Genomic DNA, 14960 nt, shown 5'->3' on the forward strand with positions numbered 1-14960 from the left:
AAAATAAATAAAATCTTCAAAATCGATCAGGCTTCAAAACAAATGACAGCAAATGTTGGCGAGGATGTGGGGAACGGGGAAATGGCACTCACTGCTGGTGGGGGATGTCCTTCAGTACAGCCGCCATGGAAGTCACTGTGGAGCTTTCTCGGAGAGCAGAAAATAAATCTACCGTGTGTTCTGCTACACCATCCCTCAGAATACAGCCAAAGCAAGCGGCCACGTCTACAGAGAAACCCGCACAGACGTGTCTGTTGCCACTCTATTCACAACAGCTAGAAAACAGAACCCGCGTGGAAGGCCAGCAGCTGACCAGTGGACAGAGATGAGGACACACACACAACGGAATTTTATTCAGCCGTAAGAAAAAGTGAAACTGGAGGGGAAACGGGTGGGACTGGAAAAATATACTAATTGAGTTAAGAGAAGTGTACTGATTGGTTTTTATCAATTTGACTTAAACCTAGACATGTCTGGGAGGAGGGGATCTTTATTGAGAGCATGGCTTCATATCTAAGGAGAAATGGAGGCAATACCTCTGTAAGATTGACTTCCAGACAAACCTGCAAGGCTCTTTCTTGATTAACAGTCAATGCTGGAGGGTCCCGCTCTCCTGGAACGACATCATCACCCTGGACAGGTGGCCCTCTGTAGTAGCATAAGAAAACGGTCTGATGCTGGGTGTGATGTCACACATTGTTAATCCCGGTACATGGCAGGCAAAGGCAGGTGGATCTCTGTGAGTTCGAGGTCAGCCTGATCTACATAGTGAGTTCCAGGATAGCCAGGGCTACATAGAATAACTCTATCAAAAAGAGGGGAGTCCGGGGGAGAAGGTGGTGGCACACACACCTTTAACCCCAACACTTGGGAGGTAGAGGCAGGCACATCTCTGAGTTCAAGCCCAGTCTGTCTATAGAGCAAGTTCTAGGGCTACAGAGAGGAAACCTTGTCTCAAAAGACAGAGAAGAGGAGGAGGAGGAGGAGGAGGAGGAGGAGGAGGAGGAGGAGGAGGAGGAGGAGGAGGAGGAGGAGGAGGAGGAGGAGGAGGGAAGAGAGAGGCGAGAAACAAAGACTGAATGAATCCAGGATGGGTAAGCCATGAGGAATAAACCAATAAGCACTTCTCCATGGCCTCTGCTTCAGGTCCTGCCTCCAGGCTCCGGCCCTGACTTCCTTCAGGGACAGACTCTTACTGGAAGTGTAAACTGGATAAACCCTTTCCCCACTGAGTTATTTTGGGCATGGTCATTATCATAGCAATAGAAACCTTAACTAATACACCGGACCTAGAAAGAAAAATGCCAGGTGTATTCTTCTTCACATGTGAATCGTGGCTTTGTGTTTTTAGATTTACGTGGTTAATAGGGAGTGTCTGTAGAGACCAGGAAGCTAGGAAGGGCCCATGAGGGGGAAGAGTGCTCTTAAAGCGATAGAACACATATGATGGGAAGGTGTGGAGAATATTGGCAGTTAGACCTTTCCCCTGAGATATGGAAAAGAAGTAGGGGGTGAGGGGTAGTGTAGGTAAAATAAAAGTAAAGGTAAAAACACCCTATGAAAACCCACTACCTTCTAATATATTTAATAAGCATAATTTTAAAAATGGAAGGAATTTGAGCGAATATCCTACGTGGATGGAAAATGACTGCCACCAAATACTTGGGTTATAAAATGAAAATCTCAGTTCCAGACATGGGACCTCCCAAGGAGTTACAGGTCAGTGAAGCTCTCAGGGGCCCCAACCACACAGGCTATTGCTGTTGGCTCTTGGTTGCCCAGCAGAACCAGGCAGTGAGACCCTAATGCTGAAGACACCCCACAGTTTGCTTGCAGGACAGAGAGAAATCAAGCTGGATCTGACCTAAAAAATGTCCTTCTGCTGACTAGAGTTCATAATGCCAGAAGGCACCATGCAGGGCGCTCGGGGAGAAAAGCCATCCATGACATCCTTGCAGTCAGCCCTTCAGCTGTAAATCAACCTGCCTAGATGTGTGACAGTGGCATGACGTTCATGGGGTAACCAAAGTGCGTTTGGATTTGATTTAAGGCCTGCTCTGAAGGAGGGAATTCAGACCTGGAGCTTTAAACCTAGCCAAAAGCCCTGGCTCAAGAGGTCACAGGTTCTGGGAGGAACCTACTATGACTGTTTTGCTTAAATGGATGTTTGTCGAGCCACATTTTAACTATTCACGTGTCTACCCCTAGATCACTGCTTCCCTCAACCTTGGCCAGAGAAGCATCTCTCTTCAGTGGTCAGCAGTTAGGACAGACTTGTAACTGGTCAGAGTTCTGAGGCCATGTGACTGCCAGAGTGCTCAGCCCTTGTTTGTTTGTTTAGCTAGTTGTGTTGTGTGGTTCTGTGTTGTTGAGACAGCGTCTTACTATGTATGTAGTCCTGGCTATCCTAGAACTTTCTATGTAGGCCAGGCTGGCCTAAAACTCCTGGAGATCCTCCTGCCTCTGCCTCCCAAATGCTGGGATAAAAAGCACACACCACACCTGGCAGAATGCTCTTAACAGGGACTTCAGCATCAAGAAGGTTTGGGGAGCCCTGAGGAAGAGAAATGGAAAGAATATTAAGAACAGGAGGATGAGGCGTGGGGAAATGTGCTCTCTCGGGCATGACATGGCCACTGCAGTCATGAACTTACTGCCGCGTGTTTACCTGCACAAGAGGAGCTAACAAAATCAGTCAACAATCCAGCAGACAGTACTAATGCAAGAGAGAAGAGGAGAGGGAAGAAGAGGAACAAGAGGGCAGAGTTTGGATGGATATGATTAAGATACATCATAAGCACCCAAGAAATTGTCAAAGAATAAACAAAAGACATCCTAAAAAGGAAAACGCTGAACGGTGGTGGTGGTGGTGGTGCATGCCTTTGATCCCAGCAGAGGCAGAAACAGGTGGATTTCTGTGAGTTCAAGGCCAGCCTGGTCTACAGCGCAAGTTCCAGGACATCCAGGACTACACAGAGAAACCCTGTCTCAAGAAAGTATAATAATAATAATAATAATAATAATAATAATAATAATAATAATAATAATAATGAAGTAAAGGACAAACTGTAATGAAGTAATGAAATGCAATTTTGTGAAGTGTCCCACTTTTTAAAAAAGTACTCAAGGGAGGAAGGGTGACTGGAGAGGTGGCTCAGCAGTTAAGAGCACTGACTGCTCTTCCAGAGGACCTGGGTTTGATTCCCAGCACCAACATGCCTGTTCACAACTGTCACAACTGTAACTCAAGTTCCAGGGGATCTGCCACTCTCTTCTGGCTTCTGTGGGCACCAGATACTCAGACAGTATAGATAAACATGTAGGCAGAACACCACATCTACGAAACTCAAAAAAAGTTAACTGTTGAATCCTTTAACAACCCTTTCCACACCTACCCAAGACAGACAACCTCAACTCTTCTTCAGTGACCTCCTACACAGGCACAAGTTCCCCTCACTTGGAAAGGAGCAGAGGCCAAGTGTCATCCGAAGGCATGGTAGGATGATTCTGGCCAACATCGGACAAAGCTCTCCTCTGCCTGGCAATGTCCCTCCCTCTGTGTGAGGCAGGCAAAAGTCTACCTGGGAAAGTTTCTCATTTCAGCTTAAAGCAGGTTCCCCAAGTCACAGGGTATCCAGGTCTAGCAAGAAGATGGTAAATGAACCAATGGTCCCCATCAGACCCAGCCCCCTCTCTCTCTGAATACCAGGTTCAAATAAAAATAGTGCAGCTGTCAGTCTCTGTTATCTACGTCACTGTCCCCAAGGTACTCCCCACAGCACAAGCAAGCGGGGACCCAGGGCTTTTAAAATTTTTTATTTGTGTGTGTGTGTGTGTGTGTGTGTGTGTGTGTGTGAGAGAGAGAGAGAGAGAGAGAGAGAGAGAGAGAGAGAGAGAGAGAGAGAGAGAGAGAGATCAGAGATAACTTCTGAGTAAGCTTTCATTCTAAATTGTAGTTTCTGGGCTCAAATTCAAGTCTTGGTAACAAGCACTTTTACCTCCCAAGCCATTTTACCAATCCTGGAGCTTTAAGACCTGGGTAGACTAAGGAAGCCCCTTTTCCTCTGGAGCAGAGACTGAAATCCAGTAGTCCCAGTTCTCCCTTCTCTCCCTCATTCCTTAGCTCTAAGTAGCCAGGACCCAGCGCTGGCTCTACCCTGGGTGTGGTGAGTTACGGCCTTAAGAGCAGGTGGGGAGGGCTGCCTACAGGAGCAGAAGAGGTAGGACCAGTTCCCTCCAGACTGCTGGTGTGTGGTCAGGGCGGAGCTCCTGGGTTTAAAGAGCAGAACCCAGCCAGGCTATCCTCAGACTTCCTCTCTGCACCATTCACCTAGCTCGGGTCATCTCCAGGGTAAGTAGATATTTGCAAGGACTTAAGTGTGCTCCTTGGAAGAGGTGGCCGAGAGACCATCTGAGGAAGGGGTGGTGGGTGCCGACTCCAGGACTCTGAGAACTGAGTAACTGGGGATTGTGAGAACAGAGATGGCCTCTCCAGGCCTGGAGAGTTCTGACTTTGTAACTGTGTGGCAGCGAGTTCAGGACTAGGGGAAGTAAGAGCCAACCTTTAGCAGAAGCAGAAGCAAAAAATGAGACTTAATTCAGGAGCTGTGGGTTTATAGGAAGCAGGAGGAGAAACTGATGAAGGGCCAAAGAAAACCAACTTCAGAGACTGGCCAGACCAAAAACCCCCACGTCCAGAAGAATTTTTTTATCCAGTTTTCCATCTTCGGGCCCATGGGGCTCATATATACTGTAGCAGGCTTTCAGGGCTGGGTATATATATGTTTAAGGATTGGCTTATCATAGCTCCCTCAATTTCATCTGCATAAATTACAAGGTTGCTATTATTTACAGGGCACTGAAACACTGAGGCATTACCTACTAAGTCACACACCTGGTAAGTGGATGTGAGGGAACTGAGCCCAGCCAGTAGGTATTGGATCTGTGATCTCATTAGTAGACCAGAGCTAAGTACAGTAGATAGTAACCGGGACTTCAGAACGGAACCTTTGACAACAGCTGCCATTATACAGAAAGAAGGGATAGGGCTTTTTCTAAAACTTAGCTACACGAGGGCTATCACATACAACTTGTAAATGGGGCCTGGAGTAGGACCTACTCACAGGAGAAGGGGGCTATGTCTCACACACTAGTAGACCTTTCTAGCAGGTACCTGTGCTCTGAGTAGATCTGAGGCTGCTTGGAGCAGGCAGAGTTCCTGGCTGTAGATGAGGAGGCTGGAACTGCACCCTCCAGACCTGTTGCTAAATTCTGAGATAATGTATGACCCAACCTGGCTCCTCTGGGGCCAGATCTTTTCAAGAGTCAGGGCCCAGACACCTGGTTAGGAAAGCCTAGCTTAGGACAAGACATCTCACTCCTAGGTAGCACAGACAACTCCCTTGGAGTGTTTGATTTTATCTTTGTGAGTTCCCACCTCTGAGAAAGAGATGATAGTATCTTTATAAAGCTCTTCACGAAGCCCAATGTGGTCACTACAGGGTGTTCTGAACACGTAACTAGAATTAAGCAATCCACATACCCAGGTAATCACTAGTGCCATATGTAGATGTTAAAACGGAAAGCAATCCTTTTCTTCAGATAAGCGCTTGCCCATGTGGAATTCGCATACCTAATTTTCACACCAGTTCTGCCTCCTCCTAATGGGGTGAGCTGTGGCAGGTCACAGATCCCAGACCCACCTCTGCTCTGCAGCCCACCCGGCAGCCTGCAGCCTCGCCCTGGGTTGAGATGGAGGGAATAACCTGTGCCTTTCTCCTGGTGCTAGCAGGTGAGTTCTCCATACACTCCACCTACCAAGGCAGTAGACACCAGACAGCCTCTCCCCAGAGTAGGACTGGTGCCCAATAAATGTGTTCACCTTTAACCTGTGTCAGCTGCATGAAACGCTAGTACAGGAGGAATGAGGATACTGAAAAATTGCTCAACGGCCACTGAGTTGGTGAACTGTGAAATGGACAATGCTTATCAAAGTAGGCTTGTTTCCTCATGAGGCGAAGAGCCTGGCTCTGTCCAACACTTCTCAGACAAGGTTAAAAATGAATCAACCATCCTGTTCAGAGCAGACTAGCAGGGCAAGCTATATGAAGGGCGGGCTGGAGAGATGGCTCAGCGGTTAAGAGCACTGACTGCTCTTCCAGAGGTCCTGAATTCAATTCCCAGCAACCACATGGTGGCTCACAGCCATCTGTAATGGGATCTGATGCCCTCTTCTGGTGTGTCTGAAGACAGCAACAGTGTACTCATATATAATAAGCTTTTTGTTTTAAATCCACCTCTTTAAAAAAATAAAGATATACGAAGGGCTGTGAGTGGGAAGCCATGGGCCTCAGGATGAGTTAAAAAAGCCAAGGCCTGCCTGCTTGGTATCTGGTAGGCCTAGGGTCAGGGTCACTTTGCAGACTCCTCTAGACGCTGGTTTTTTGACCCCAAAGTGACAAATAATCACTTCTGCTTCTCTCACCCAGGTCTGCCTGTCTTGGAAGCCAATGATCCAGTTGGTGAGTAGCCACCATTGTACACTCCAAAGTGACACCTGCCGCCTGCCTGCATTTCCCTCCTGAGACCCCATATCCTATCTCCTAGATCTGGTACTTACTTCCTTATTTTTCATTTACTGCAGATAAAGGCAGTCCCTTCTACTATGGTAAGAGCCGACACCAACCCCCCTCCCTACCCACGCTATCATAGTCAATCCTTATATCAGAGTCAATGCTTTAGACCTCCTTCACCAGTCAACTGATGAGGAGGGTATATGATCCAGTAGTCAAGGTGGGTGGGACACAAAACCTGTTCTTCGATAAGAGCTCAACAAAATGAAGGGAAAAGGGTACCTTGGGTCATGGAGCTAGGGTTGGTCCAATGAACCTTGTCCTCCTTCCTCTCGGTTTGTCTCCTTTGTCTCTCATGGCACTTGTCCCCACAAGGTACTACTATTATATGATGTACCTATTAACCCACTTGGTCTTTTTCACAGCCATGTGGGCAAGCACGTATTTATAGGGCAAGTGGGTGCTTGTAAAGGTGCCCCACAAAGCCACACTCCCAACCCATAAATACCTCTTGAATGAATGTGTGAGGGTACCGTGAAGCAATGTCTCCTCTTTGCTCCCACCCCTAGACTGGGAGAGCCTGCAACTGGGAGGAATGATCTTTGGGGGGCTCCTGTGCATCGCTGGAATTGCCATGGCCCTGAGTGAGTAGAGGGATTGGCGGTGTGGGGAGAGGAAGGTTCAGACTCTCGATGAATCTATGTTCTTCCTCTCCTAGGTGGCAAGTGCAAATGTAGGCGCAACCATACGCCCAGGTAAGACAGGGACCCAGTTGTATGCATCTTTGGCCGAGCACTTGTACATGGTGATAAAGTTCTAGGGCCAGCAGAGCCATTACACCTTGCTTATTCATTGGGCTAAAAGTGGGATTTATTTGAAGATTAAATTCTCATAGGCCTCAAATGAGAGAAAAACCAGTCCTTTGATATTAAAAGTCACTATGGAAGAGTATTCCTGTTTGTGCCCCCATGGCAGTACACCTGCAATCCTGGCATTTGGTAGAGGTAGGGAGATCGGCAGGCCGTCCTTGGTTACATACCAAACATAAGACTTGCCTGAGCTACTACATGAGACTACGTCTCAAAAGCTCAAATACATAAATGTAAAGTATGCCCTTGTAGGAGAGTGACATGGGAAATCCTGAGGCAATGTCCTGATGCTTATCTGCGTGTTTCCTTTCTCTAGTTCCTTACCTGAGAAAGCCACTCCACTCATCACTCCAGGTGAGCTGGGCTTCTGGTGGGATTCAGGGAGAACAATAGGGTGGCAAAGGGAATAGGTCACTGAAGAACTGACCCAATTCTCCACAGGCTCTGCCAGTACCTGACGAACTGAACACAGGACCAAGTTTGGAGGCAGCTTTTTGATGACTTCCTGCTGTATCTCCCCTCTGGAGATCTTCCTCTCCAAAATGGCTTCCCGAGAGCACACTAAGTCTTCAGTGACAGGGAAGGGTGTTCCAAAGTTCATTTTATATTAAACTGGTCTTGCTGCTCTGTCCTGTGGTCTTGTGACCCCTCTGTGATATGTGGGGAAAGCAAAGATGTGGGAATGCCTGAGTTGTCTGTCCCTATGGCTTTTTATAAGGAAGCTCATTCTCAGCTAGATCCTACATTGACAGCTTCCTAATCATCGTGTGCCTCCAATGCTCTCCCATGGGTCAAAGTCCAGCAATGGGAATGAACTTGCCATAAAAGATACCACAATGTCTTATCCAAAGACTAGAATTTGTGCCCAGACCCTAGCAGTTCTGATGACATGGATCACCTCCACATGATATAACCTAGAATGATGGCTTAGTCACTCTAAAATCCCAATTCAACCCAGTGAGACTTCATTGACTCATCTGTTTTGATAAAATTTTGTGTAGCCCTCGGATTGACACATAGGAAACCTCCTCCTCCAATACCCTGGGATGTGAGTGCATCCAGCAGTCTCAAAACAGAAGAGTTGAGCAGCAAAAGCCAGAATTCAGAGGTTCCCAGGGTCAGGGACCTCTTGGTGTCAGAGATAGCAGCCCACCTGTTGGGTAGAGTGCAATGTCGGGTGTTTGGAAAAATCAGGCAGCTAGAGGCAGAGGCCCAGCATCAGACCCTGAGGCATCTGAATTTCACCTTTCAGGTTCAGAAAAGCATGAAAACTGTGGTACAGAATTGCCTGGGGGTGGGTTGGGGGTCGGGGGTACGAGACACAGACCTGCCCTGGTTGAGGGAACAGGGAAGGCAAATGGCCAGGGCACAAAACTGACCTGGGCTGTGCCACTGTAATTGGTGAGTGCCGTGAAGGTGAGATCCCAGCACTACAGCAGCTTCACAGCAGCACCCCCTTGAGGCGCTTCTCGGTGCTCTTCCGCCTGGTGGAAGCCTGCTCAGCAATGCAGGTGCCTCAGGTGAAGGCTTTAGCTAGTATTGCACCTTTCCTGGAGATGCAGGCTTTCCAGCCACACATCCGGCTTGGAGAGGCTACCATAGGTCCCCACACTTATCCTGAAAGGCTATTCCTGTATTTGCTTTATGGTAGCAAAAGAACTCACTTAACTGTGTTTTAAGGCTACCAAACATCGCACAAGATCCAGGTTGGCCTTGACTTTGAAGCTCCATTCTACTTGCTGTCACCTCCCAAGTATCATCACACTGGTTTATGTGGTGCTGAAGCACACACCCAGGGCCTCACGAATGCCAAGTGCTCTAAAAATTGGTCAAATATACCCAAACTTGTTCGTGAAATTTAGATAGTCACCAACTCCTATTGGCAACCATTCTGAGATGCAAGGCCACAGTGTCCTGTATATGGCTCTCTTGACAGTAAATGGTACCAAATTACAAGTTGTGCTGCAGCAAAGGTGGCAATATATGGAAGAACATATGGAACCCTGCCTTTGAAATGGGGCAGGATGTAGAGACAGAGAGCTGGTGTTAGCCAGAGAGATGTTTAAGTTCTCCTGGGCCTTGGACAGCAAGATTTCCACAAAACAAAAAACCTTTTTCCTCCTCTGACAAGTTGTTCAGGTAGAGAACTTCCTCTCCCCTGCCCCAGGCTTCCTTGAGGTCACTGAAGTTCTCACTAGACTATTGCACCCTGGCATAGGGCAACTTCACAGGCCCTCTCCCTCTCAGAAATGGGGGTTCTGTCCCAGTTCTTTTTTTTTCCCCCCGGAGCTGGGGACCGAACCCAGGGCCTTGTGCTTGCTAGGCAAGCACTCTACCACTGAGCTAAATCCCCAACCCCGTCCCAGTTCTTAAACCTGTGCATTTCAACTCCCAAACCAATGACCCCATCATATGAGTTACCTGAGACTATCAGAAAGATATTTGCATTATTATTTTTAATAGCAAAATTACAGTTGTGAAGCAACAAAATATGATTTTATGGTTGGGAGTCATTACATGAGGAACTGGGAAGGTTGAGAACCACATTATCCCAACTTACATAAAAGTTCTATTAACAAGTACCAGGACTCAAACCCAGTACTGTTCTAAACCCACGTTCCCAAAGTACCATGTTGCTTCTGAGATTTAGGGCTGTTCCAACGACTCTTCCTATTTTGTAGTCAGGTCCCTTCTACTTATTTATGTTGCAGATTATCATCCACTTTTCCCCCTTGGGGCAGGGTTCCCTGTAGCCTAGCTTGACCTTGAATCCTGATCCTGAGTGCTTTTAAGTGCCACTACATCTTTTTTTACTGTTCTGGGTATGAAACCTAGGGACTTTGTTGAGTGTGCTATGTTGTTCCCCCTAGCCTAGTACTTAAAACTGTAGTACTTAATATACAAATGAATAGAAGTGTGATGGGCAAGCACCCACTATTTCTGCACCTGGAAAACATATTTGAAAAGATCAGACCAAGTTTGAGGATAGCCTGGCCTAGTGAATGTCAGACCAGCCAAAGCTACATGGTAAGTTTCTCTCAAAATGAAGAAGCTGGGGAAAATGGCTCATTTGGTAGACCTGAGTACTGATCACCAGCTCTTAAAAGCCAGGCACAGCAATGTATAACTATAACCTTAAGGATAAATGTGGGATTGAGCAGATGGATATGTGAGAAACTGATCAGCCGAACTGAACTTCTGAGCTCCTGATTGTGAGATACTGTCCCCAAAAAACAAGGTAAAGAATGATCAAAGGCACCAACTTCTGACATGTGAATATGTACCTGCATTCACATCACACACATACACGCACATACACGCACGCACGCACGCACGCACGCACGCACGCACGCACTCGCGCACAACAGAGAAACGGGGTGGGCTGTATTGAGTCATCCCTATTGCTGAGTAACCCTTTACCTGTACTCGTGAGAAGAAAACATCTGGTCCACCAACTCTTGCATCATCATAACTTTGGTCTGCAGTGGGACCCCTGTCTAGGGTGAGGTGATATTCTGTGAAGTCTTTCACACAACCTAGTAGAGGTAGAGCCAACGCTTAAGTTTTCTGACCAGGCCTGGGAAAGCTGGTCATGGTGTCTGTTCGCAGTAGGAAAACCCTAAGACAGAAGTAAGATTTTCAAACTTAAGTCAGGGTCGCACGTAGCCTAGGTTGGTTTCGAATCCAAGGAAGAAAGGTAACTAAAAATAATCTGAAATACCACCTGTCCAATTAAGAGAATTTTAAAAAAGCAGATTGGCAGGAGTGGTAACACATGTCTAAAATGAGTCATCTAAGGACCAGGAAGAACTAGTCTGGGTCCCAGGCTTGCCTGGGTTACAGTTGAAACCTTGTGTCAGAAACAATGAAGGCAAGCAAAGCACTAAAAGATGTTAGGAGCTAAAGAAACTTTCTTCGAAGATATTTTCAAATAAAAACAAAACCAAAACCTCACTTGGCCAGGCATGGTGATACAAAATCCCATGCACTTAAGCAGCAGATGAGAGTTCAAGGCCAGCCTGGTTTGCAAAATTACAGGACAGCCAGGGATACAAAGTGAGACAAGTGTCTAAAAACTGAAAACAAAAACCTATTGACCACAGGATAAAGCTAAAATGTCAAACAGAGCCAGAGAAATGGCTCAGTGGGTAAAAGCCCTGGCCCAACAAGCCTTTAGACCAGAGTTTGATCTTAGGAACCAATCTACAGGGATGAAAGGTGGAGATGAAATGGTTGAAAGCTCAAGGGCCAGCTAGGCACAGTGCAGAAATCTGCCTCAACAAGGTAGAGAGCCAGAACTTGAGTTGTTCTTTTATCTCCACTTACCATGGCACACGTGTGCCTGCACTCACATGCAAACAGCAAAAAAAACCAAAAAAAAACCTCACATAGTACAATGTCAACACTTGGGAGGTAGAAAGATCAAGAGTTCAAAATCAGGCCAGAGTTTGAAGTTAGCACTGGCTGGGAACCCTTGTGGGCCTTCAAGTAACTAGAAGGCAATCTTTCAAGTGTAAAGCCAGTCTTAAGTATGCTAGCAGAAATTTAAATTCTTAAAGACCAGTTTTTCCTTCAGTGCTAGGAATGAACACGAGGCCTTACATAAGTCAGTCTCCAGCAGATACATGCCCAGTACAACATGCAGTATTTTTACCTCCGTCTTATAAAATGTCCACTGTGCTGAAACAGACAGGTTTTGATGCTTAAATGCTGTGATATACAATTACTAAGCTCCTTGGTTTCTTAACAAGAGTTAACTATAGGCAATGAATGGATGACCATGGCTATTTGAATAAATTTAGAAAGGAAGTCAGATTAGCTTTACACTAACCCAACTCCTCTCTGCTACTGAATGGACTTTCCTGATATGAGACCTGAGTTTGTCCAGCCTCTACTACACAGGTTGGGTCATAGGCAGTCCCTCATTCCTATGTAAATCCAGTCAGCACACCACCAATCTAGCGCATCCTGAGCAGTGTAAGTGGTCTGAGTCCACCAAGAGATCTTGAGTTCAGTAGCTGGTGGAACCATTTCAAAGTGCAACCTTCCGCAAGTGGGACCTAGGTTTAATTGGTATATTGGAGAATTACTTATTTATACCTTCCTTACTGTCCCACCCTTCCCTTCACCTTTTCCCACTTCCTGTGTGCCAGGGTCTCTTTCTACCACTAGCCACTAATAGTTCATCCTAGCTCTGGGGTGAAGCAATCAGTGAAAATTCTGAAAATGTGGACCAAGTCTTTATTAGTACTGAAGCCTGAGGGAATGGTATTAGGGTTCACACTTTGGACACTTGCTGAGTTGAAGAAACTGTCAGGAGGCACAGGTACTTGTTGCCAAGTTCAGTCCTTTGAACACATCCAGAACAAACTTCTGCACCTTATTAATAACTGGCATGCATAAGCTCCAAGTAGAAACATACAGGAGCTACAGTTGGCTCTATATTTAATAGCACTTCTCAAAAAGAAACATCCACATGGATGCAATGCCCACTCGATCAGAAAAGTAAAGTATGAGACCCCTCATGACTCAAGTAGGGTTCCCAGTAACCATGGCACTCCAGTTACTGGCGAACCCAATGCCCTCTTCTGGTCACCATCTAAAGACACAAAGCTGTACACACAGCATCCTTCTATACATGCAAGAAAAAAAATGCGCAGTTTTTCAATAGTTTACAGTGTATTATATACAAGAAAAGGACTGAGCTTCCTTGTCTATGGTGGACTGTTTGTGGTCAATGTCTGTAACAAGGCATATACCACTTATTTTAAAAGCCGTAAATGCCTGGCCTAGAACTATGGAGACCAAGATGACCACCTTGAGCTCATGTCATCTTCAGCTTCCCAATCTTCCTGAGACACCACCCAGCTACCACTACTTTCAAGTCCCCTTTGGAAGATGACGTTAAGAAGTCTTTCTCTTCCACCCAGGTTGCTACCTTTTGCTGAGTAGATAAGCTGTGCCAGTCATTGTGAAAAAGTCTTTATTTTAAGAAAAAAATTTAGTTAACAAAAAATTTAACAAGTTTCACTTAGCAAAATACACCCAAAAGGAAATCACAGTACAAAGAAAGCTTTAAGTCAAGGCCTCACCAATTCCTACAGTATTAGTATTGTGTCTCAATTCTCAAAACTAAGTTTTTTAAAAAGCTTAAACTTTTAAAGTTTTAAATGAAAATATAAACTAGAATGAACATGAGAAATGCTTCTCTTTGCATCAGGGATCTAGCACCTTGAGTTCTCCAGAAAAGTACATGCCCCCAGTATGTTCACTGTGGTGTGCGGAAAGATCCACTCACCACACTTAAACTGCTTAACTCAGATAACAACACTCTTAAGTATACTACCAAAAATGTTAATTGAGAAAGGCAGAAGAAAATAGTTTTCGTTCACTCAGTATTACATGCTAGAAGAAAAGTTTGCATGAGAAACACTGAAGAGGTAATTTTTTAATCCAGATTTCACAAACTCATGGTGCAAAAGTGGGTCCCCAGCTTCCACTAGAGTTTAAACTGCTCTTGACTGTTTAAGTTGCCTGGGAAATTTTCTGATTGAAATAACCCAAATGTTCCTGCAATACTAATCATGGCTGTTCTCTGGCCCCAGAACAGCCCTCACTGACTGGTTCCAGGAATTCAGGGGCAGCTGACACACCCATGCCCTGCATCACCTGGCTGCTATAAGCCCCATTGCTAGCTCCTGTTGTTGAATTCAGGAAGAGTTCTATGTATCTGACATGTTGGCCCTGTCCTTGGACATAGGGCTTCTTCATGAGTAGCAAACTCAACATCAGCTTCTCCGGTCACTCTTCCATCAGGACCAATCTCAGTATGAACCTCACAGGGTTGAGTGGGAGAGAGAAGTTGTAAATGTCGTTCTCCTCTTTGTAGGGCAGCCCTCTCATGTGGACGCAGTGGCCGGTGGTGCTCTGCACTGTGAACTCGCTGTCTCCGTATCTGTGATCATACATTCCTGAGAGACAATAGCTGAGGTCTCTCCCAAACAGGTCAGTGGTGAAGCCATAGCCATCACTGAGGCCACTGTATTCTTCATAGCCCCCATAGCCTGCACTATAGGCACCAGACCTCATCCTATCCAGGCCTGCCTGTTTCACAATGCCAATGTACCTCTGGGCTGTGCCAGGCCTGTCATAAGGCCCAGGCCTCTGGACAGACATAAACTTCAGAGGTGGATCTGAGTGTGACCTAACTTCCTCCTGACTGCTCCTGAACACTGCTCCTGTGCCCTATTCTCTCCTTGTGCCTCCCTAAAGCTTTCTCGGCTAACTCTTGTGAGGCAAACTGAACAAAGGCCTCCCCTGTAATCTTGCCTTTCAGGCCTAGAGGTAGTGTGATCCCGTTTGATACAATTTCCAACCCTGAGAAGAACTGAATGATTTCTTCCTTTGTGCATCCAAACGGGAGTCCCCAAGCCTCACAAAGCCATCATTGGCCTGTTTGGACCACTGTTTGGACCATCTCAGTTCTGCTTCAACACCCAATCCATCTCGGTTCTGTCTT

General features: G+C 46.2%; 1 protein-coding gene and 1 long non-coding RNA gene across 2 annotated transcripts; one reads left to right on the plus strand and one right to left on the minus strand.

Annotated features, from left to right (window-relative positions):
- The first annotated feature begins 7140 nt into the window (after positions 1-7140).
- On the plus strand, positions 7141-8068 carry LOC116903355. The gene is made up of 4 exons (XR_004388273.1): positions 7141-7216; positions 7291-7327; positions 7758-7795; positions 7883-8068. It is a non-coding gene; the product is annotated as an uncharacterized LOC116903355 (long non-coding RNA).
- A 5955-nt stretch (positions 8069-14023) lies between these two features.
- Hnrnpf (heterogeneous nuclear ribonucleoprotein F) lies at positions 14024-14946 on the minus strand. Its single transcript, XM_032906736.1, is given in 7 exon segments — positions 14024-14175; positions 14178-14201; positions 14204-14275; positions 14278-14510; positions 14818-14869; positions 14872-14896; positions 14899-14946. Coding segments are annotated over 7 exon segments (606 nt in total).
- Positions 14947-14960: the final 14 nt, after the last annotated feature.

Source organism: Rattus rattus, chromosome 6 (assembly GCF_011064425.1).
Source record: "Rattus rattus isolate New Zealand chromosome 6, Rrattus_CSIRO_v1, whole genome shotgun sequence".
Classification (NCBI taxonomy): Eukaryota; Metazoa; Chordata; class Mammalia; order Rodentia; family Muridae; genus Rattus; species Rattus rattus.